Genomic DNA, 24,168 nt, shown 5'->3' on the forward strand with positions numbered 1-24,168 from the left:
GGATGGCTGCTTGCGGACTAGATAGGACTGCGGAGCAGTACCACGGTGGAGTGAGGAGGGGCTCAGGAGCAGGATCTGTTGCTGGCTAATTCCTGGTGGCCCTCTCTCGTCGAGGTCTCCTATGCTGCTCTTATCGTCGCCAGGGCGCAGCTGGAGATGCATCTGCACTCGTGCATGTCAGTGGCACTCGACGGTGTGTAACGACGGCTGCTTGCGACCAGAATAGGACTGCGGAGCAGTACCACGGTGGAGTGTAGGAGAGGCTCAGGAGCAGGATCTGTTGCTGGCTAATTCCTGGTTGGCCCCTCTCTCGTCGAGGTCTCCTATGATGCTTGTCCACGTCGCCAGGGCGCCGCTGGAGATGCATCTGCACTCGTGCATGTCCAGTGGCACTCGACGGTGTCTGGTGATGGCTGCTTGCGACTAGAATAGGACTGCGGAGCAGTACCACGGTGGAGTGTAGGGGGCTCAGGAGCAGGATCTGTTGCTGGCTAATCCTGGTTGGCCCCTCTCTCGTCGAGGTCTCCTATGCTGCTCTTCTTCGTCGCCAGGGCGCAGCTGAGATGCATCTGCACTCGTGCATGTCCAGTGGCACTCGACGGTGTGTGGTGACGGCTGCTTGCGACTAGAATAGGACTGCGGAGCAGTACCACGGTGGAGTGTAGGAGGGGCTCAGGAGCAGGATCTGTTGCTGGCTAATTCCTGGTTGGCCCTCTCTCGTCGAGGTCTCCTATGCTGCTCTTCTTCGTCGCCAGGGCGCAGCTGGAGATGCATCTGCACTCGTGCATGTCCAGTGGCACTCGACGGTGTCTGGTGACGGCTGCTTGCGACTAGAATAGGACTGCGGAGCAGTACCACGGTGGAGTGTAGGAGGGGCTCAGGAGCAGGATCTGTTGGGCTAATTCCTGGTTGGCCCCTCTCTCGCCGAGGTCTCCTATGCTGCTCTTCTTCGTCGCCAGGGCGCAGCTGGAGATGCATCTGCACTCGTGCATGTCCAGTGGCACTCGACGGTGTGTGGTGACGGCTGCTGCTTGCGACTAGAATAGGACTGCGGAGCAGTGCCACGGTGCAGTGTAGCAGGGGCTCAGGGGCAGGATCTGTTGCCGGCTAATTCCTGGTTGGCCCCTCTCTCGTCGAGGTCCCCTATGCTGCTTGTCCACATCGCCAGGGCGCAGCTGGAGATGCATATTCACTCGTGCATGTCCAGTGGCACTCGACGGTGTGTGGTGATGGCTGTTTGCGACTAGAATGGACTGCGGAGCAGTGCCACGGTGCAGTGTAGCTGGGGCTCAAGAGCAGGATCTGTTGCCGGCTAATTCCTGGTTGGCCCTCTCTCTTCGAGGTCTCCTATGCTGCTTGGCCACGTCGCCAGGGCGCATCTGGAGATGAGATGCATGCACTCGTGCATGTCCAGTGGCACTCGACGGTGTGTATGGTGACGGCTGTTTGCGACTAGAATAGGACTGCGGAGCAGCAGTGCCACGGTGCAGTGTAGCAGGGGCTCAGGAGCAGGATCTGTTGCTGGCTAATTCCTGGTTGGCCCCTCTCTCGTCGAGGTCTCCTATGCTGCTCTTCTTCGTCGCCAGGGCGCAGCTGGAGATGCATCTGCACTCGTGCATGTCCAGTGGCACTCGACGTGTGTGGTGACGGCTGCTTGCGACTAGAATATTACTGCGGAGCAGTACCACGGTGGAGTGTAGGAGGGGCTCAGGAGCAGGATCTGTTGCTGGCTAATTCCTGGTTGGCCCCTCTCTCGTCGAGGTCTCCTATGCTGCTCTTCTTCGTCGCCAGGGCGCAGCTGGGATGCATCTGCACTCGTGCATGTCCAGTGGCACTCGACGGTGTGTGGTGACGGCTGCTTGCGACTAGAATAGGACTGCGGAGCAGTGCCACGGTGCAGTGTAGCAGGGGCTCAGGGGCAGGATCTGTTGCCGGCTAATTCCTGGTTGGCCCTCTCTCGTCGAGGTCCCCTATGCTGCTTGTCCACATCGCCAGGGCGCAGCTGGAGATGCATATGCACTCGTGCATGTCCAGTGGCACTCGACGGTGTGTGGTGATGGCTGTTTGCGACTAGAATGGGACTGCGGAGCAGTGCCACGGTGCAGTGTAGCAGGGGCTCAAGAGCAGGATCTGTTGCCGGCTAATTCCTGGTTGGCCCTTCTCTCTTCGAGGTCTCCTATGCTGCTTGCCACGTCGCCAGGGCGCATCTGGAGATGAATCTGCACTCGTGCATGTCCAGTGGCACTCGACGGTGTATGGTGACGGCTGCTTGCGACTAGAATAGGACTGCGGAGAGCAGTGCCACGGTGCAGTGTAGCAGGGGCTCAGGGGCAGGATCTGTTGCCGGCTAATTCCTGGTTGGCCCTCTCTCGTCGAGGTCCCTATGCTGCTTGTCCACATCGCCAGGGCGCAGCTGGAGATGCATATTCACTCGTGCATGTCCAGTGGCACTCGACGGTGTGTGGTGATGGCTGTTTGCGACTAGAATGGGACTGCGGAGCAGTGCCACGGTGCAGTGTAGCAGGGCTCAAGAGCAGGATCTGTTGCCGGCTAATTCCTGGTTGGCCCTCTCTCTTCGAGGTCTCCTATGCTGCTTGGCCACGTCGCCAGGGCGCAGCTGGAGATGCATCTGCACTCGTGCATGTCCAGTGGCACTCGACGGTGTGTGGTGACGGCTGCTTGCGACTAGAATAGACTAGGCGGAGCAGCAGTGCCACGGTGTGCAGTGTAGCAGGGGCTCAGGGGCAGGATCTGTTGCCGGCTAATCCTGGTTGGCCCCTCTCTCGTCGAGGTCCCCTATGCTGCTTGTCCACGTCGCCAGGGCGCAGCTGGAGATGCAATTCACTCGTGCATGTCCAGTGGCACTCGACGGTGTGTGGTGATGGCTGTTTGCGACTAGAATGGGACTGCGGAGCAGTGCCACGGTGCAGTGTAGCAGGGGCTCAAGAGCAGGATCTGTTGCGGCTAATTCCTGGTTGGCCCTTCTCTCGTCGAGGTCTCCTATGCTGCTTGGCCACGTCGCCAGGGCGCAGCTGGAGATGAATCTGCACTCGTGCATGTCCAGTGGCACTCGACGGTGTGTGGTGACGGCTGCTTGCGACTAGAATAGGACTGCGGAGCAGTGCCACGGTGCAGTGTAGCAGGGGCTCAGGGCAGGATCTGTTGCGGCTAATTCCTGGTTGGCCCCTCTCTCGTCGAGGTCCCTATGCTGCTTGTCCACGTCGCCAGGGCGCAGCTGGAGATGCATCTGCACTCGTGCATGTCCAGTGGCACTCGACGGTGTGTGTGGTGATGGCTGCTTGCGACTAGAAGGGACTGCGGAGCAGTGCCACGGTGCAGTGTAGCAGGGGCTCAAGAGCAGGATCTGTTGCCGGCTAATTCCTGGTTGGCCCTTCTCTCTTCAAGGTCTCCTATGCTGCTTGTCCACGTCGCCAGGGCGCAGCTGGAGATGAATCTGCACTCGTGCATGTCCAGTGGCACTCGACGGTGTGTGGTGACGGCTGTTTGCGACTAGAATAGGACTGCGGAGCAGTGCCACGGTGCAGTGTAGCAGGGGCTCAGGAGCAGGATCTGTTGCTGGCTAATTCCTGGTTGGCCCCTCTCTCGTCGAGGTCCCCTATGCTGCTTGTCCACGTCGCCAGGGCGCAGCTGGAGATGCATCTGCACTCGTGCATGTCCAGTGGCACTCGACGGTGTGTGGTGACGGCTGCTTGCGACTAGAATGGAACTGCAGAGCAGTGCCACGGTGCAGTATAGCCGGGGCTCAGGCAGGATCTGTTGCCGGCTAATTCCTGGTTGGCCCCTCTCTCGTCGAGGTCTCCTATGCTGCTTGTCTGCGTCGCCAGGGCGCAGCTGGAGATGTATCTGCACTCGTGCATGTCCAGTGGCACTCGACGGTGTCTGGTGATGGCTGCTTGCGACTAGAATAGGACTGCGGAGCAGTACCACGGTGAGTGTAGGAGGGGCTCAGGAGCAGGATCTGTTGCTGGCTAATTCCTGGTTGGCCCCTCTCTCGTCGAGGTCTCCTATGCTGCTCTTCTTCGTCGCCAGGGCGCAGCTGGAGATGCATCTGCACTCGTGCATGTCCAGTGGCACTCGACGGTGTGTAACGACGGCTGCTTGCGACCAGAATAGGACTGCGGAGCAGTACCACGGTGGAGTGTAGGAGGGCTCAGGAGCAGGATCTGTTGCTGGCTAATTCCTGGTTGGCCCCTCTCTCGTCGAGGTCTCCTATGATGCTTGTCCACGTCGCCAGGGCGCGCTGGAGATGCATCTGCACTCGTGCATGTCCAGTGGCACTCGACGTGTGTCTGGTGATGGCTGCTTGCGACTAGAATAGGACTGCGGAGCAGTACCACGGTGGAGTGTAGGAGGGGCTCAGGAGCAGGATCTGTTGCTGGCTAATTCCTGGTTGGCCCCTCTCTCGTCGAGGTCTCCTATGCTGCTCTTCTTCGTCGCCAGGGCGCAGCTGGAGATGCATCTGCACTCGTGCATGTCCAGTGGCACTCGACGGTGTGTGGTGACGGCTGCTTGCGACTAGAATAGGACTGCGGAGCAGTACCACGGTGGAGTGTAGGAGGGGCTCAGGAGCAGGATCTGTTGCTGGCTAATTCCTGGTTGGCCCTCTCTCGTCGAGGTCTCCTATGCTGCTCTTCTTCGTCGCCAGGGCGCAGCTGGAGATGCATCTGCACTCGTGCATGTCCAGTGGCACTCGACGGTGTCTGGTGACGGCTGCTTGCGACTAGAATAGGACTGCGGAGCAGTACCACGGTGGAGTGTAGGAGGGGCTCAGGAGCAGGATCTGTTGCTGGCTAATTCCTGGTTGGCCCCTCTCTCGCAGGTCTCCTATGCTGCTCTTCTCGTCGCCAGGGCGCAGCTGGAGATGCATCTGCACTCGTGCATGTCCAGTGGCACTCGACGGTGTGTGGTGACGGCTGTGCTTGCGACTAGAATAGGACTGCGGAGCAGTGCCACGGTGCAGTGTAGCAGGGGCTCAGGGCAGGATCTGTTGCCGGCTAATTCCTGGTTGGCCCTCTCTCGTCGAGGTCCCCTATGCTGCTTGTCCACATCGCCAGGGCGCAGCTGGAGATGCATATTCACTCGTGCATGTCCAGTGGCACTCGACGGTGTGTGGTGATGGCTGTTTGCGACTAGAATGGGACTGCGGAGCAGTGCCACGGTGCAGTGTAGCAGGGGCTCAAGAGCAGGATCTGTTGCGGCTAATTCCTGGTTGGCCCTTCTCTCTTCGAGGTCTCCTATGCTGCTTGTCCACGTCGCCAGGGCGCATCTGGAGATGAATCTGCACTCGTGCATGTCCAGTGGCACTCGACGGTGTATGGTGACGGCTGTTGCGACTAGAATAGGACTGCGGAGCAGTGCCACGGTGCAGTGTAGCAGGGGTCAGGAGCAGGATCTGTTGCTGGCTAATTCCTGGTTGGCCCTCTCTCGTCGAGGTCTCCTATGCTGCTCTTCTTCGTCGCCAGGGCGCAGCTGGAGATGCATCTGCACTCGTGCATGTCCAGTGGCACTCGACGGTGTCTGGTGACGGCTGCTTGCGACTAGAATAGGACTGCGGAGCAGTACCACGGTGGAGTGTAGGAGGGGCTCAGGAGCAGGATCTGTTGCTGGCTAATTCCTGGTTGGCCCCTCTCTCGCCGAGGTCTCCTATGCTGCTCTTCTTCGTCGCCAGGGCGCAGCTGGAGATGCATCTGCACTCGTGCATGTCCAGTGGCACTCGACGGTGTGTGGTGACGGCTGCTTGCGACTAGAATAGGACTGCGGAGCAGTGCCACGGTGCAGTGTAGCAGGGGCTCAGGGGCAGGATCTGTTGCCGGCTAATTCCTGGTTGGCCCTCTCTCGTCGAGGTCCCCTATGCTGCTTGTCCACATCGCCAGGGCGCAGCTGGAGATGCATTCACTCGTGCATGTCCAGTGGCACTCGACGGTGTGTGGTGATGGCTGTTTGCGACTAGAATGGGACTGCGGAGCAGTGCCACGGTGCAGTGTAGCAGGGGCTCAAGAGCAGGATCTGTTGCCGGCTAATTCCTGGTTGGCCCTTCTCTCTTCAAGGTCTCCTATGCTGCTTGTCCACGTCGCCAGGGCGCAGCTGGAGATGAATCTGCACTCGTGCATGTCCAGTGGCACTCGACGGTGTGTGGTGACGGCTGTTTGCGACTAGAATGGGACTGCGGAGCAGTGCCACGGTGCAGTGTAGCAGGGGCTCAGGGGCAGGATCTGTTGCCGGCTAATTCCTGGTTGGCCCCTCTCTCGTCGAGGTCCCTATGCTGCTTGTCCACATCGCCAGGGCGCAGCTGGAGATGCATATTCACTCGTGCATGTCCAGTGGCACTCGACGGTGTGTGGTGATGGCTGTTTGCGACTAGAATGGGACTGCGGAGCAGTGCCACGGTGCAGTGTAGCAGGGGCTCAGGAGCAGGATCTGTTGCTGGCTAATTCCTGGTTGGCCCCTCTCTCGCCGAGGTCTCCTATGCTGCTCTTCTTCGTCGCCAGGGCGCAGCTGGAGATGCATCTGCACTCGTGCATGTCCAGTGGCACTCGACGGTGTGTGTGGTGACGGCTGCTTGCGACTAGAATAGGACTGCGGAGCAGTGCCACGGTGCAGTGTAGCAGGGGCTCAGGGGCAGGATCTGTTGCCGGCTAATTCCTGGGTGGCCCCTCTCTCGTCGAGGTCCCTATGCTGCTTGTCCACATCGCCAGGGCGCAGCTGGAGATGCATATTCACTCGTGCATGTCCAGTGGCACTCGACGGTGTGTGGTGATGGCTGTTTGCGACTAGAATGGGACTGCGGAGCAGTGCCACGGTGCAGTGTAGCAGGGGCTCAAGAGCAGGATCTGTTGCCGGCTAATTCCTGGTTGGCCTTCTCTCTTCGAGGTCTCCTATGCTGCTTGCCACGTCGCCAGGGCGCAGCTGGAGATGCATCTGCACTCGTGCATGTCCAGTGGCACTCGACGGTGTGTGGTGACGGCTGCTTGCGACTAGAATAGGACTGCGGAGCAGTGCCACGGTGCAGTGTAGCAGGGGCTCAGGGGCAGGATCTGTTGCGGCTAATTCCTGGTTGGCCCTCTCTCGTCGAGGTCCCTATGCTGCTTGTCCACATCGCCAGGGCGCAGCTGGAGATGCATATTCACTCGTGCATGTCCAGTGGCACTCGACGGTGTGTGGTGATGGCTGTTTGCGACTAGAATGGGACTGCGGAGCAGTGCCACGGTGCAGTGTAGCAGGGGCTCAAGAGCAGGATCTGTTGCCGGCTAATTCCTGGTTGGCCCTTCTCTCTTCGAGGTCTCCTATGCTGCTTGGCCACGTCGCCAGGGCGCATCTGGAGATGAATCTGCACTCGTGCATGTCCAGTGGCACTCGACGGTGTGTGGTGACGGCTGCTTGCGACTAGAATAGGACTGCGGAGCAGTGCCACGGTGCAGTGTAGCAGGGGCTCAGGGGCAGGATCTGTTGCCGGCTAATTCCTGGTTGGCCCCTCTCGTCGAGGTCCCCTATGCTGCTTGTCCACATCGCCAGGGCGCAGCTGGAGATGCATATTCACTCGTGCATGTCCAGTGGCACTCGACGGTGTGTGGTGATGGCTGCTTGCGACTAGAATGGGACTGCGGAGCAGTGCCACGGTGCAGTGTAGCAGGGGCTCAGAGCAGGATCTGTTGCCGGCTAATTCTGGTTGGCCCTTCTCTCTTCGAGGTCTCCTATGCTGCTTGGCCACGTCGCCAGGGCGCATCTGGAGATGAATCTGCACTCGTCATGTCCAGTGGCACTCGACGGTGTGTGGTGACGGCTGCTTGCGACTAGAATAGGACTGCGGAGCAGTGCCACGGTGCAGTGTAGCAGGGGCTCAGGGGAGGATCTGTTGCCGGCTAATTCCTGGTTGGCCTTCTCTCTTCAAGGTCTCCTATGCTGCTTGTCCACGTCGCCAGGGCGCAGCTGGAGATGAATCTGCACTCGTGCATGTCCAGTGGCACTCGACGGTGTGTGGTGACGGCTGTTTGCGACTAGAATAGGACTGCGGAGCAGTGCCACGGTGCAGTGTAGCAGGGGCTCAGAGCAGGATCTGTTGCCGGCTAATTCCTGGTTGGCCCCTCCTCTGGTCGAGGTCCCCTATGCTGCTTGTCCACGTCGCCAGGGCGCAGCTGGAGATGCATCTGCACTCGTGCATGTCCAGTGGCACTCGACGGTGTGTGGTGACGGCTGCTTGCGACTAGAATGGGAACTGCGGAGCAGTGCCACGGTGCAGTGTAGCTGGGGCTCAGGAGCAGGATCTGTTGCCGGCTAATTCCTGGTTGGCCCCTCTCTCTTCGAGGTCTCCTATGCTGCTTGTCCACGTCGCCAGGGCACAGCTGGAGGTACACGTCTGGCACTCGATGCATCTGCACTAGTGGCAGTGCTGTCCAGTGGCACTCGGTTGACGGCTGCTTGTCCATGACGGAGAATGGGATGCGACTAGAATAGTGACTGTGGAGCGTGCCACGGTGCAGTGTAGCTGGGGTCAGGGCAGTATCTGTGTGGCCAATCTCCTGGTTGGCCTCACTCTGGTCGAGGTCTCTATGCTGCTTGTCCATGTCGCCAGGGCACAGCTGGAGATGCGTCTGCACTGGTGTATGTCAGTGGCACTCGATATCTGGTGACGGCTGCTTGCGACTAGATGGAACTGCAGAGCAGTGCCACGATGCACTATAGCCGGGTCAGGAGCAGGACTCTGTTGCCGGCTAATTCCTGGTTGGTCCCTCTCTCTTCGAGGTCTACAGCTGCGTCCACGGCCAGGGCACAGCTGGAGGTACAACAGCGTCCAGCTTGCTCTTGCGACTAGAATGGGCATCGCCACACAGTTTCAGCGATAGGCTTGTTTATATGGACACTCGTCTTGGATTTCTTGCATCGCCGTCCCGTCCTCTCGCCGGAGGTTCCCTATAGATAAAATCTTCGCCGCGCGCCGTATGCCCGAGCCGGAAGCGTGCAGGGACGCGCGCTTCACGGAGAGCGTACGCACTCAATCACCCACGCGCAAGCAGGAAGCGGGAAGCCAGCGCCGGAGGGAGCGCAGGGGGGGGGGGCGCACTTCTACGCTGCCAACAACCGCGCTCGTCGCTCGTCCGCACCGTCTGTATCTCCACCCGGCTCTGACCTTTATGCGCCGTGCATTCGCGTCTCCGTTCCGTTGAAGCGATAGACCGCACGTCCTTCGCCCGCTGCGGCGTATTACGCTCGCTGCCAGCGTTTTTACACGTCGTTGTCTGCAGTCGTTCAGTGTGATCTATTCCTGTTTGTTTGTGCGCGCTCACAACACGCTTGTTCATTCAGTTAGTAATAGTCGGGCCACATTTCCAACGCACGCTACAATGCAATGCTGCCCGGATAGGCAGTGCAGCAGCTACAGGTGTGTCCCTTCGCTCGCTCTGCCCACGGGAAGCGCTTCTCATCAACATCACGGTTTCACACGCGCCTTCTGGTGGTCATCGAGTCTCTCTTCATGTCGGTCTACTTACACCGCAGCACACCTGCTTACTTAATCAGCTCATGTTTACTACAATTCATATTGCTACCAAACGCTCACCTTACTTCGTATGACATTGCTGTGTTGCTATCGCATTCATTGCTTCGCCCTTAGGGCGAAACTGTGACATTTTTCATCTTGTCCCTCGCTCCTTATCAGCTAAGTAACAGCTGCATGGCATTCCGCTGATTGTTCTTTTAGCCTATGCAGAGCACCACCTGTAACAATGCAAAAATTATGTTGCACAAAGCCTTTCGCAAGGGCCTCCCACAGGTAACAAACTCTGCCTTTGGACACTGTGTATCGGAAACAGTCCTGGATATCTTTCTTCTGGGAATGTCGCTAACGATTGTGAAGTGCTGTCCACAGCACTGTTCTCTTAGCTGTTTGTATTTAATTCTGACTTGTTTCGTACCTGTCAATGTGCTCATCTGTTTTTTTTTTTTTTTTACAGTAGTACTGTATTTATTTATTCAGGTACCTACATCACCCAATCAGCATTATTGCAGGTGGGTCGAAAAAATAACTGGAATGAAAAAGGGAAGCAGACAGGTACAGCTGTCACTTGAACATTAAACTAAAACATCTTCCAAGGATGAGGAAAATACACTTGTGGGAACATCCACAGTACTTGCATCCGACTGATTTCACTCATGAAGTGTAAATGCAAAGCAAAATGTGCAAATACATCTGTATGATACCTTATAACCCCTTTAGCATGATCATTTCTGTCTGATAAGTAGTATAGGCTCATCATGTAGAAAGTTTAATACCAGTTTCATCATGAAAAATGGAATGAAAGAACTTAATTGCAACGATTTTCTTGGATGTTGAAGAGCTGTCCAAGCTTGTTCAATTTTAATGTGAGTGCTGTTCAAGATGTTTCTTTTTTTTTTCATGGAAACTGCTTTTCTTGATTCATACTTCACTGATGTTGGCATAGCTTATTGCAATGCCTTATTAAATATATTTTTTTTGTTTATATCGTGTTTATATTTCTTGCTGCTTATGGATTGGTTGGTGACTCTTGCTCAATTTTTGGTGCATTAACAGGAGGTTGCCCTGACAGTTTTACTATGGGACCTCCTCCTTTATCACGGTTCACATATAATCTCATAACAACATGATTTAATTAACCTGGGAACCCACCTCGCACATCTTCCCTTCAGACACTTTCCTTTTTTTTTCTTTATCTCTTGTTAACAGATTCCTGCGTTTTGGTGACTGGCATCATCATCTCACATGGTTCACCTGCTACTCATTATAGATGCATATTTAATTTATGCTGGCCAATGCCATTTGTCTTGTTGCATTTTGTTTGGTAAGACAATTACTACATTACAATGTTACTTTTTTTATAAAGGGCTGATTGCACTGATTCTTTACTTAGGCTGGCTCTTACACTGCAACACATCATATCTCCTGTGCATCTTTGCAAAGTTGGCATCATCTTTTTCTATATTCTGCACCATTTATCTAATATTTGGGAAGTTTTTTTTTTTTTTTCATTTTTCTATATATGACGACAATTTGTGAGAGTAAAACAGCTCAAAGGATGAAAGTGAGAGCAATGCTGGAGCAGCATCTGCCACAGTATACAGACATACTGACCTTTGAGCATTGCTTTGTGTTCTGTAATGTCAAGCAGCACTTTGTATCATGAACTGTACTATTGGTTGCAGACAGTGGTTCAGTTAAGGTGTATAGCTTGAATGGGAACTATTCTCTTTATAGGCTGTAGACCTCTCATAGTGTAAGTTGCTGCTGTAGCAAACATTAAAAAAAGAATGATCCTTGTACCCTATGATGTTGTAAAACCTGCTGTGTTTGCAACCATGCTATCCGTCCAATAGAACACCTAAACAAGATTTTTGGTGGTCACCAATGTCTTTTTTTTTTTTTTTTTGTAATGAGTGGAGGTAGTTTCGAGCTTTCCCAGCCCATTCCCCACTGACTATGCTGATAGCATTGACAATGCAAGGATTGGCAGAGGTGCGGGCAGTGTGCCCAAGCATGAGCATGTTCATTTCATCGTGCACATGCATACTTACAGGCACCCTATGCTTTCAACTATCTAAAGGTTAGCAAAGAGAGTATGCGGATATAAATGGTACCTAATTAACTCGAAAGAAAGAAACTAGTGCTTTTTTTGAAAAGGCCTCTCACCAGGTTTCGCCATTTTAAACAAACGTTTGTAGCGGATACGTCACACGCTGACGACCGTGTCTGCAAAGTATTATAGCCTTTACCACCTTCTCGCCTCACAATTTTACATAAATACGCATTTGGTGCCGCAGCTAAACGTCGCCTCCCTTCCCTCCCTCCCTCCCTCCCGTCCCCCTACGGCCGTTCGCGCGGCGGAAGAAGTCGCGTTTGCTCTCTCTCTCTCTCTCTCTCTCTCTCTATATATATATATATATATATATATATATATAGCTGATTGTAAAGGAGGAAAAAGACTCTTCATTCTGCAGCCCTTCAGGGAGCACGGCGCAGAACGCGTGTCTGCTCTCCGCCGTGTGTTCGCTCGTCGTGAAAGTGCACGTCGCTCGCGCTCTTTCACTCGCACATACAGCATACGGCGCGCAGCGACGATTTCATCGCCGTTGACGTCCTACGAAAACCTCACGGCGACGCCGACGGCAGAATTCCGCTTTGAGTGTCCATAATTGCTATCGCAATAAAAGAAAAGTGGATTCGTGGCACCCGTGTGGCGTGCTCTGCCAGCCGCAAACTTTTGTTGCATCGACAGCCTGTCTCGCATCTCTTCTGTCGCTCTTCCACCTTTCCTGAACACGACTCACCAGACTCAACTGCGCTGATGAGCATTGGTAAGTGTGGTCGTTGGCGTAGTCAGCTCACAGTCGCTAGTCAAGCTTCCCTCACTTTAGCTTTCTCACAAGTGAATCATTGCTTTCTGTGTGAAAATATGTGTGGGTTTTAAAAACCTTATTTTTGAGCAAACGCATATCAGATTATTGATGGGGGTGCATAAATATCCGAAATTTTTGAATAACAAATGAAATTTGTATTTTGGTCTTCGATCCATTGACACTTTCCTTTTCAGATCAAATGAATGTCCCTGTTTAACAAACCGAATATTTTTATAATTGCTTTTGAATAGTTCACGTCATAGGCTGTGCATGACCAAACAGAATCCAAGCAAGAATGCGAAAACTTTCATCCCATCCACAGTGGACATAACATACTAAACCATGCTGCATTACTCAGACGGCCAGACTTTTCCGCGTTAACGATTCCTCGCAATAAGATGCTGTTGAGACACGTAATTCACCAGTCGGTATTGTTTGGTGCAATTTGTACATGCAGCACCCGTGCCCTGGCGCCATCTGCCATGGCCATTCGAACTAGAGAAACAATGCTTTTCTTTGCCATGCCATCACCGCAGACTGCATGCATTTGATTCGATCATAGCGTTATACTCAGATAATTGGCCAAACAACGCTTTCTTATATAATTGACATGATAATGCATGACCGCATATGCTCTGAAGAGCCTTCGCGTTGTGTGAATGAATTGCTTAGTTATTGCTGATAATCCCTTTGGGGGGGGGGGGTATTAATAAGTATTTCTTCACCCTAGTGCAATGACAGAAACTTAATAATATTCTGAATGCCCAGACTTGAAATCGTTTTCTTTTATAGTGATAAGCTTGTCTATACAACCTGGGTTCTATATTCAATTGGATACCAAAATGCTTTTTGTGCACCCCTAATAATTGAGAAAATGAAACAAGTCAACGTGTGGGGGTGTAGTGTGCTTGACTTCAGTGCTAAGACGAAGGTGTGGGATTGAAACCCGACCGCGGCGATTGTCATTACAAAATGCGAAAATCCCGTTTAGAGTGGGTGCACGGATCCCCAGGTGGCTTGAACTCGGTACCAAATAATATGACACCACAATGCCCCCCCCCCCCCCCCCCCCGAACTATCTTTTGTGGCTACTGGTGCAACTGAAGTTTCCACTTATTACGATCTTAAATTGTGAAAATCTAACCGCTGTTGTAGTGAACAAGTATTTCATGTATTCACATTTTAAAATGACTATAGCATATATTGCTGGTCGCGCCACCTCTGAATTAATTGTCTTCTTAATGAACCATACCTCTCACTAGAAGACTGGAATACTTAGTAAAACATAAATTTGATTTATTTGCTGCCGAGCTAGTTGTACGTGAGTCAAATGGACGCGCAAGAACCACGGAAGGAAGATGAGAAAGAACGGGCATCATCCCTGGAATAGTGCTCGAGTTGGGTGTCGTTTTCGCCAAGGCCCACTCTGAAGGATCACCTGTGCATTTACACCGACGAGTGACCATACTGCTGTCTGCTCCAGTACCTTGTGCAGAACGCTCACTTGAACAGAAATATGAAAACGCAGCGTCACTGCCCATAAAGGTGTATTATATTTGCTTAATGCAGCCTGAATACGGAATCGATATAGCATGTTCTGGTGCATGTGGAAGCACAAGTGTCGCCGTAGCCTCTGTTATATTAAACTGTCGATTACTTCAGGGTATGCTTCAGCATAATATAGCAAGTTACAGAGACATTGCAGTGCCAGTGGCGCAACGACGGGGGGGGGGGGTGTAACCCCCCCCCCCCACCTCCCACGGGTCCAGCCCTACCATCCCAACGTCTACCTTCAGTGCTCTGTTCACATTGTCATTACAATTCAGGAGGTGGCTTGAGGTAGAATTTTCCTGAGTAACAAAAACACTTTATCATTGTCTTGTATTTATTCAATCACTCTTAATTACTTTGAGTAAAACGCTGAAGAAATAAACATAGTCATCATCCTTGTTGTCATCATTATTATGATTATTGGGCCTTTTATTTGCGGTTGGATTCCTCTGACGAAAGCAAGAAAGTTGCATTTTATGCCCAAAGTGCTTCCTCCCCCCCTCCTTGCAGAGATTCTGGTTGCGCTACTGTGCAGTGCGTTACTGTAAACATCTTGATGTGGTATTCGGGGCCCGACTATATGGTACGGGTACGGCTAATAAACTACCCCAACAAACATCATAGAATAAAAAACCAACCAACATCTCGGAAAAAAAAAAAAAAATGTAAATCCACGTCGTGCAGCACAGCCGCATCGAGATTTCCATCACGAGCTAGGTAGCTAGCCGAAGTCAGATTGGAATCCAATCCGTTTGAGTGCAAAACTCAACTCGGTTCAGATCTTATCAGAACAATGCGTTGATGAGTGCGCGTGATAACGTTTTGCTCTACACAGCTTTTTTGACAGCATGGTGTCGTCGAAGCCTAAGAACTACAGTGTTTCTTGAAGTCTTGTACGTCAAAATTCCCGTGTTTCGTGCGGTCCAGGAAACGCGAGCAATTCTTATTTTGCACGACTTGCGCATGCGGCGTGAGCATGGCCCACGGCGGCTAAGGTGACATAAAGCTGCATTTGTCGACTGCCAAACACCAAAGCTTCCTTCGTGCTGCTGAGAAGCAGAAAGCCGTGAGCAACTTCTTTGGCAACAGCAATGAAGACAATGTTGTGCGTGCAGAGTGCCTTTTCACTGGATTTCTCATGGAGTACAATTTGCCGCTAAGGGTGAATGATCACGTTGGGCCACTTCTACGCAAGATGTTCCCGAAGTGCGAAGATGCGAAGCGCTACGGATGCCATGTTTTCACCTTTGCAGTCGACGGCAGCGGTGACACCTCATCGCAGCTTTACCCTGTCGTGACAACCTAGAGAAATGCGGGCGGGTTGAAAGCGAACTGTTGTGCATGCAAGCACTTCAAGGAGAGGATACTGGCCAAAAAATTGGCAGTCTCGTGCCCGACGCATTGCGTTCGCTTTATACTTTATCTGAGTCGAATTGCAGACAAGATATGTCTAACCTTTCAGACTAGACTAATAGCATGCGCGGCATAGAGAGAGAGATCCCCCTCCCCGTGCAATGAGTCTCCCGATTTTCGCAGTCCCCAGGTTGGCAGGTGTGTATACCTTTATATGAAGGCACAACAAAGCTAATCCATCACCTGTTTCTATGGAAGACGTGTGTGCAGCAAAATGCTCAGTTGTGGGTAAATTCTGATTGGGAGGTCTCGCTGAAATATTTCGGTGTCCTCCAAATGAATAGCTGCCTGTTTAAATGTTCTTCTGAAATCATTAATGTCTACAGTGCACAAGAAAAGCTAATTGCGTGCTGTCTTTCTAGCCTCGTAGTGGCTTCACCTGTAGGAAAGTCTTGTTTGTTTAGGTGCATGAATACGTGGATGCCTTGTGTTTGATCTGATAGCATTTGTAACCCTCTCAGTGCCATTTTTTTTTTTCAGAGGTAACTCACCTGCAGCATCGTTTCTGTTTCTTGTATATTATAAAACGAACACAGCGGTTTACTTTTTGTTACATAGAAAGGCAGAAATGACACGGATAATGACAAAATCTCTCCAGGTATTGTGCTCACATTCCTATCTGACATCAGTGACACGGTGGGACAAACTCGCGAAAACATACCGGTACGTCAGTGTACTGAATAGGTTAAAAATGAGTGAACATGAGCAGTTTGGGTGCACTCAAAGAAGCCGTTTCATTGTTTTGTTGGCATCTTTTAATGGTGTAGCATTCTGGGTACTTAACATACTTTCCAGGGGCCAACTATCTATGTATGTATGTTTGTATCTGTTTTCCCCCTACCTGGGTGATTGGGTAGTCTGTGAACGAATGGGCAGTGCATTGGGCTGCTGCACTGAGGGAAGAAGGTTTGAAACCAACAATTGCAAATTTTTTTGATGCACTGTCGTATGTGTATGGCTTTATGTTATCGAAGATATGTAAACTTTACCTTCACCATGACCACTCATTCAAATCTTTGCTGTAAGTTATTGAAATGTTTGCTATTTTATTTGGATGAAGTGGCAGCCCATGCAGTCACTACACTCCACGTCCTCTGACTTTAATAAATTTTATAATTGAACACTTATTTATTAGAGTTTGGATTTTATAAAACTGCTCATTGGGCAATCATATATACGAGGTGCGTTCAAAAGGTTTCAAACCTTTGGTCAGCGGGTATAAATTTATTGGTTAGGAGGTGCAATCCCTAATCCCCTTTTCTTGGTAATGAACACATACACACTCCTCCCAGCAGTCCCGCCATTGTTGGTAACACTTCTGGGCCACATCATTCGGAATGGTGATCAGCTGAGCTGTCACATTCCGCATGATGTCTTCTCTTGACTGAAATCGGGTTCCTTTCCACGAGCATTTTCAGCTTGAGAAACCACAGGAATGTTGTGTTTGGCGAAGAAAGTCTGAATGGGATGCGCGGAATGGATGGTACATTATCATGGTGGACCTGCCAAGGTTTTGCTGCCCACAGATCTGGTCGTTCGCGCTGCATAGCAACACAAAGGTGACGAAGGACCTCCTGGTAGTATTCCTTTGTGATGGTTTGGCCTTGTGGTGCATACTCATGATGCACCACACCACGGAAGTCGAAGAAAATGCTCAACATGACCTTGGCATTGCTGCGGACTGGCCATGTTTTTTTTTGTTTTGGGGGTGTCGGATGTTTCCCCTGTGACGACTGAATGTTGGTTTGTCGGTCGTATCTATAAAGCCACGACTCATCGCCTGTGATCATGGTGTTCAGAAAGTTGGGGTTACTGTTTGCATTGTCCAGCAGGTCCTGTGTGATTTCCAGGTGGAGTTGCTTCCTGCTCCATTGTTAGCAGTTTCGGTACGAATATCGCAGGCACTCTCCTCATGCCGAAATCCTCGATCAAATGTGACGGACCTCCATGACCAAATCTGCATTTGTTCAATCACATTCTTATTTTGGCTTGCTGAGGATTTGTCTGAATGCAGCTTGCTGTCCACTGATGTGCAGCCATCTTTGAAGCGGTTCTACCACTTCTTTATCCGTCAGGTGCTCATGGCATCATCCCCAAAAGTCTGTTGAATCTTGAAAATGCTTTCTGCTTAGGTATCGCCAAGCTTTTGGCAAAATTTGATGCAGTATTGCCGCTCATATGTTTCCGTCATTTTGCAACTTACTGGAATCCTGCAAGTGCTCACTCACATCCTCACCAATAGGCCGACTGCCATCAACTAATGCTTTCTGTGGGATGAAAAAAATTCACGCATTCGCATGTAAGTCCCCTCGACATCACCCAAGGCAGCCTCCCACACTTCATTGGTTTACGTGGCAAAAAAAAAGAAGGTTCAATACTATTTGAACACACCTCGTATGTAAATATGGAGGAAATCCAACCGGTTGACCAGCTTTGCTTTATTTGATGTTTTCAGAGATCCCCCTCAAAATGATGTACTAGCAAATGCTCATTATTAGCACTAGGCTTTGTGTATTGTGATTTTGGCATTCCGCAATTGCATTTTGGTTTTCAATACACATGCTCAAGGTAACTCAAGATACTGAACTAGCAAATGCTCATTATTAGCACTAGGATCTGTGTGTTATGATTTTGGCATTCTGTAATTGCATTTTGGTTTTCAATATACAGGATCAAGGCATCCATCCTCTCCAACAACTACCGAAGATAAATCACAGCAGAGACGCCTCCACCGCTGTGACTTCTGTGACATTGAAGTTGGAGAACTGTTTTGGGGGGGGGGGGGGGGGGTCTGAAAAAACACATCAGGGTCCACACAGGCGAGAGGCCATTTCAGTGCCCTTCATACCCTCGGACTTTTGTTAAAAGTAGTGAACTCGAGAGACACTTGTGCATACGCACAGGCGGGCAACGAATCACTGTACCAGCTGCTCCAATTCCTTTGTGCAGGCCGATAATTTCAGGACACGCAACCATGCTGCACAGTAAGCAGCAGTGACATTGGTGTACTTCTGGGGATTAATGTAGTCTGAATATGGAATCTACATAGTAGATGTGCAGGATGCTGTGTGGTGTTGTGCGTTGTGAAGGGGCCAGAAGTTTTGCTATGTTTTGACATATGTTGAACTGCCAAGTAAATTTTATTTCACTGCAGTCTAACAAGTTGCAAAGAAATTTGATGTAGTGACACTGCTTGCGTTACTGTAACCATATTTATTCTGTGTGGCTGCATGGCAAAGCTCAACAAAGTTGAAAGCAATCATCTATCAACTATGCCTGGAGAATAGGCGTGTTTGCAGTAAATGTAGCCACAATAAATTCTGAATGTACTGTCGATGTAAATGGGGTGCCTGTGCTGGCAGTGAAGCATGGCTCCTGGCAACACAGTAACTTAACATTTCGATTCCTTCTATCTCCCCTAATATTGAACCAATTTGAAAAATCCTTGCAGCAAAACATCCTGGCGGCACTTTACAACATTGAGTGTACGAGGTCTATTAGAAAACTATCTGACCTTATTTTTTTGCGAACACCTGATGGATATGAAACAAGCGCACTTGCATCAGCCGACCTTAAACCTTCGTGCGCATGCGCCAATTTTTTCCCACCTGCCAATAGCGTCAGTCGCTGGGACGCAGCGTTTCAGTGAAGTAGTGCGCAGTGCCCTCGTCGGTTTTTTTATTGCAAGGAAAATGATGGAGCGACTGGAGCAGCGCTACTGCATCAAATTTTGCCAGAAACTGGGCGACAGCGAAGTGGAAACCATTTGGAAGATTCAGACGGCTTTCGGTGACGAAGCTATAGGGAGCACACAGATTAAGGATTGGGTACAACAGATTTAAAGACGGCTGCACATCGGTGGAGAGCGAGCCACGCTCCAGTCGGCCATCAACATGCCGAAATGACCAGGCCATTGCCGAAGTGAACGCTGTGGTGATGCCGGATCGTCGTGTGACTATCCGAAAAATTGCGGCAGAGGTGGACATCTACACTTTTTCTGCACATTCCGTTATGACCGAAGATATGGCCATGAAGAGAGTAGCGGCGAAATTCGTGACGAAGCTGCTTACGGTGGAGGAAAAGCAACTTCGTGTTGAAGTCTCACAGGAGATGCTGGATTCCACAAACCTTGACCCCGACTTCATGAACACCATAATGACTGGTGACGAGTCTTGGGTGTACAGGCACGACCCGGATACCAAATCCCAGTCGTCACAGTGGAAGCATTCCACATCACCAAGACCAAAGAAGGCCCGCCAAGTGCGCAGCAACGTCAAAGGGATGCTGACTGCTTTCTTTGACTCCCGCGGTGTGGTACGCCACGAGTATGCACCGCAGGGTCAAACAATCACCAGAGTACTACGGGGATGTCCTCCATCGCCTACGTGATGCTGTGCGGCGCAAGAGACCAAAGTTGTGGTCAACAGGAAATTGGCGCATCCATCACGACAATGCTCCTGCACATTCCTCGCACTTGATCCAGAATTTTTTGGCGAAAAACCAGACTCCTGTAGTTCAACAGGCTTCTTACTCTCCTGATATGACCCCCTGCGACTTCTGGCCATTTCCCAAAATCAAGAGGCCATTGAAAGGAGCGCAATTTCAGACAAGAGAGGACATTATGGCTGCAATGACAGCTGAGCTAAACTCCATTCCGAAAGAGGCCTTCTTGGAGTGCTTCCAACAATGGCAGCACCGCTGGGAGAAGTGTGTGGAGTCCCAAAGAGACTACTTTGAGGGTGATTAGGTTTCCAATGCTCCAGTTATGCCAGTTTTTTAAAGCGAAGCTTTGTACCTCTACCAGCCAAGGCTTCTGTCGTGTTCGTCGTTGTAATCAAAAAATGATCCCGATGAACCGCTAACAATTTCAGGTATAGCAGTATAGCTTACTTGAATTCAGGCATTCAGCGTACAACTAAGCACTCGTTTTCGCAAGAAAAACCACAAAAACAAGCTTCAAAGTGATGAGCCAACATGATGGATGATAAGGGCTCCGGGCAAACAACGGAAACAGGCTCGGCGCGGTCCGTAAGATTAGATTGCAGCTGTTGCAAAGCTTATGCAGCTGCTTGAAAGAGGGTTGACGTCATTCGAAACCCTTCCAGCCTAGTAACTGCTTCCGTGCATTTTCTAGACTACCCAACTATGGGTAGACCACGGAAAGTAAAGACGGCAGAACGTGCATTCGCGGAACGTGCATTGATTTAACCTTGGCAAAGAATGTAACTACAGTGAAAACTGAAAATTTGAGTGTATATCCCACCGATTATAAAGCAGTAGTGAACATTGTTGTGAAGTAAATAATAATAAAGGCCGTGGTTAAAGTTACGTTGTAGTGTGTGAAATATCAAGTTCGCCGCAGTCACCGTGAGGGTGGCGTAAAAAAAGCTTCGCTTTCCAACCACCTTCACAGGGTGGATTGGCGGGCAATTTTTTTCTTCGGCCAAAGGTTGGATACTTTTCTAACAGACCTCATATAACCGAAATATCAGAATGAGCCTGGTGAAGGGCCATTTAAAAGATGTTTACATGCGTATTAGAAAAGGTAACTGCATATCATTAGTTAGTGCTCTCAGTAATAGCAAAGACCTGTGTGCTGAGGTATGACTGCTATGTAGGTGCCTTGTTTTGGAGATAAACAGTATTTCCAAGTTGGGTTTAATATGGCTGCACTCACAGAAGAACCTATTTCATGATCTTGTTAGCATCTTTGTCTCTGTGGCAACCACTGCTTTGCTGCAGACTATATTTTGTAAGCTGGAAGTAATCAACAATCTTTTCTCAAGTTTACATCAATTTTTCAGTAGCATATCTTCTAAATAAAAGACACCTTGAAACACTCATTTTTCCCTTCAGGTTGACTATGTACTTGTCCTTTTTTTTCCCCCTCTTGAATTACGAAGTGTAAGCCATCAGATTGCGTCATGCCATAAGATTCATTCTAGTGAAGCCGAATTGATAAAAGATAAATTGGGATTGTGGTCTTCTGGTTCAATACCGTGTGGCACTGTGTTTGTAGCAATGCTTATTTCAGACTTCATTCTGGATAATACCAGTAATGTTTCTTCCATTCATTAGCCCAAGGAATTTTATTGGCTTGTCACTCTAGGTGTTCATTCTTTGCCCTGCTTTTTGCGGAAGGTGAACTTCTCTTCTGTGTCACTTTTTCTGCAGGTTTTGTAATGAATCTCCTGTTCAGCTTCAGGGTACTGTAATCCTGTCATATATAATTAAATGAATTCAGATACTCTCAAGCTGAAAACAGCAGATTCGTCGATTCATGCTGTCTTGGTATCTAATACTCTCTTGCTGTAGATTGTGTGATGACATCGTAGTAGCATGGTTGAACTTTATTGAGTCCTATTCATATTGTGCAGAGTTTCAAAAGATATTGTATGTACAGCTTTTGTAAAAAATGAAGCCAATATTTTAAGAATACTCCGTGCTGGAATGCTGTGCTGAATACTCGATGCTTTGACAGAACAGCAGGAAGCTGGCAAGACATTTCGTATTCAGCTGGCATCGATAACCTAATGGCTGTTTCTTTTGACAAAGGCTGAGCATTTATTGTTGTGCAATGTGGCTGGCGTAAGATGTGCTTTCTTGACAGCACTCTTATCCACTTTCCCTACCTGCTTGTCTACCCTAGGATACGAACACTGTGTTCTCATTCACTCTATATAGCATGATGGCTTTTTTTTTTTAGTGGTTGTATGTTTGTGAATTTTCATTCATTGGTGAGCTTGGTTTCTTTCATATTTTTTCTGGGGGCGTGATAAGATGTCTTTTCTATTCACGTCACATACCTCGCCGTGGTGGCTTAGCTGCTATGGCGTTGCGCTGCTAAGCACGCAGTCCTGGGATCAATTGTGGGCCGTGGCAGCCACAATATTATGGAGCGAAATGTGGCTAATCAGATCAGGGTTCTGGCACAAAAAACCCCAGAATTCATTTATTGAATGACATTTTTATTGCCTGCTAGATCTAATAGGTGTACTCCTTCTTGGAACCTTCCTTCTTAGGGCTCTGTTTGAGCCATGTCATTGTCTTGCACATAATCATTCCTTTACAGTAATTCAACGATCTGTATTCAATATGAATTAACTGTCTGCTTTCGAGCAATGTACAAATCATTGAGCTTAGGGATTGTAATTGTTTATATGCTTTGTGCTTGCTTGCGCTTATATAGAAATAACTTTTTTTTGCAATTTGTTAAAAACCCAATCCTCTCCTAATACCACTACATTTTGCATTTCATTTTATTGGGTGCTCCAGAGAAGTTGAGTGATAGCACTTGGAAGTTCATTAATTTTTGCCATGAAATGCACTTTTTATGAGGTTTCAACTGCAATTAAAAATTTGAGCTTCTTACTGCCCAACTATGGTACCAGAAGTCCTACTTTCACCAGTGGGCCATGTTTCTCCTGTTATATTTGTTTTAAGTTGTGTTTTGACAGCCATGCAATGAGAAGTACACTGCGCAATGGTATTGTAGAAGTAGGTAGTGGTTACAAGTGGCTTTTTTTTTGGTATTTTGTCGAGCTTCGTTTGATATTTTTTGAGATCACCTTCAAGAACTACTGAACTAACAAAAAGCTCATCATTAGTACTAGCATCTGTGTGTGTTGATATTGGCATTCCTTAAGTGAAATTTGGTTTTCATTGTGCAGGATCAAAGCATTCATCCTGCCCAGGAGCTGCCGAGGAGGACAAGTTGCAGCAAGGACTCCTCCGCCGCTGTGATTACTGTGACTATGAAACTGCAAAACTGTCCAATCTTAAAGCACACATCAGGAACCACACAGACGAGCGGCCATTTCAGTGCCCTACTTGCTCTCTGCGCTTCTTGCAAAACGCCCATCTTAACAGACACCTGCTTATCCACACTGGTGAGCGCCCATTTCAGTGCGGTTCATGCTCGCTGAGCTTCTCACAAAAGGCCCATCTTAACAGACACTTGCGTATCCACACTGGTGATCGGCCATATAAATGCCATTTGTGCCCTAAGAGCTTCTCACACAGATCCGTTCTAGATGGTCATCTGCGCATCCACTCAGGCGAGCGGCCATATCAGTGCCCCTCGTGCCCTCTGAATTTTGCTTTTCAGAGCCATCTGAAGAGCCACATGCGCATTCACACAGGCGAGCGACCTTACAGCTGCACCATCTGCTCCAAGTCTTTTGTGCGGCCTAATGACTTGACGAGACATGTGAAAACGGTGCACAGTGACAGCCTTGAGTAAGTCACCAGCCTTGTTGGTGTGCATTATATATTAGGCAGAGTCTAAAATTATGAATCTACATATCTGCGCAGTATGCTGCCTGGTATCGTGGTGCATCAGGAAGCAAGTGTTATGTTTTTATATCTTAAAATGCCAAGCCACTTCACGAGATGTTTCGGCATAATCTAACAAGTTGCAGCGAGAGGGGCTGATATTGCTTTCATTACACTATCCACATTCCTGTGGTGTCCCTTCATGTGCAAATTGAGAAGCCATCCTCCCTCAACTTTGCCTTCAAAACACCACTGTTTGCAGGGAGATAGTTGGGATAAGTTCTGAATGTTAGGTCTATTATTGGGACTTGCTGGTCTTCTCCAGTTATATTGCTGCCTAAATGAACTTTCGTGTAAATTAAATGGCCCCTCACCAGGTTTGGGCATCGCTAACAAACAAGCATGGGGGATTGGTTGTGCAGTGACATTTATTCAGCAATCTATGAAACCATTGCACAACACGAAAACAGCTCAAATTTTAAATGAAAGCGTGTGTGGCCTTCTTCTGGAGGGGGCCTGGCTTTTACTGTCCTAAAGGGGTCA

General features: G+C 49.8%; 1 protein-coding gene across 1 annotated transcript in view; it reads left to right on the top strand.

Annotated features, from left to right (window-relative positions):
* LOC125945753 (gastrula zinc finger protein XlCGF49.1-like) overlaps positions 1-23,224 on the top strand; it is an 84,412-nt gene extending 61,188 nt beyond the window's left edge. Inside the window, exon 3 of the mRNA XM_049668030.1 lies at positions 23,022-23,224. Coding sequence (XP_049523987.1) covers positions 23,022-23,094 — 73 coding nt within the window. The 3' untranslated portion in view covers positions 23,095-23,224. The remainder of the gene's footprint in view (positions 1-23,021) is intronic.
* The last annotated feature ends 944 nt before the right edge of the window (positions 23,225-24,168 follow it).

The sequence above is a fragment of the Dermacentor silvarum genome, chromosome 5 (genome assembly GCF_013339745.2).
Source record: "Dermacentor silvarum isolate Dsil-2018 chromosome 5, BIME_Dsil_1.4, whole genome shotgun sequence".
Classification (NCBI taxonomy): Eukaryota; Metazoa; Arthropoda; class Arachnida; order Ixodida; family Ixodidae; genus Dermacentor; species Dermacentor silvarum.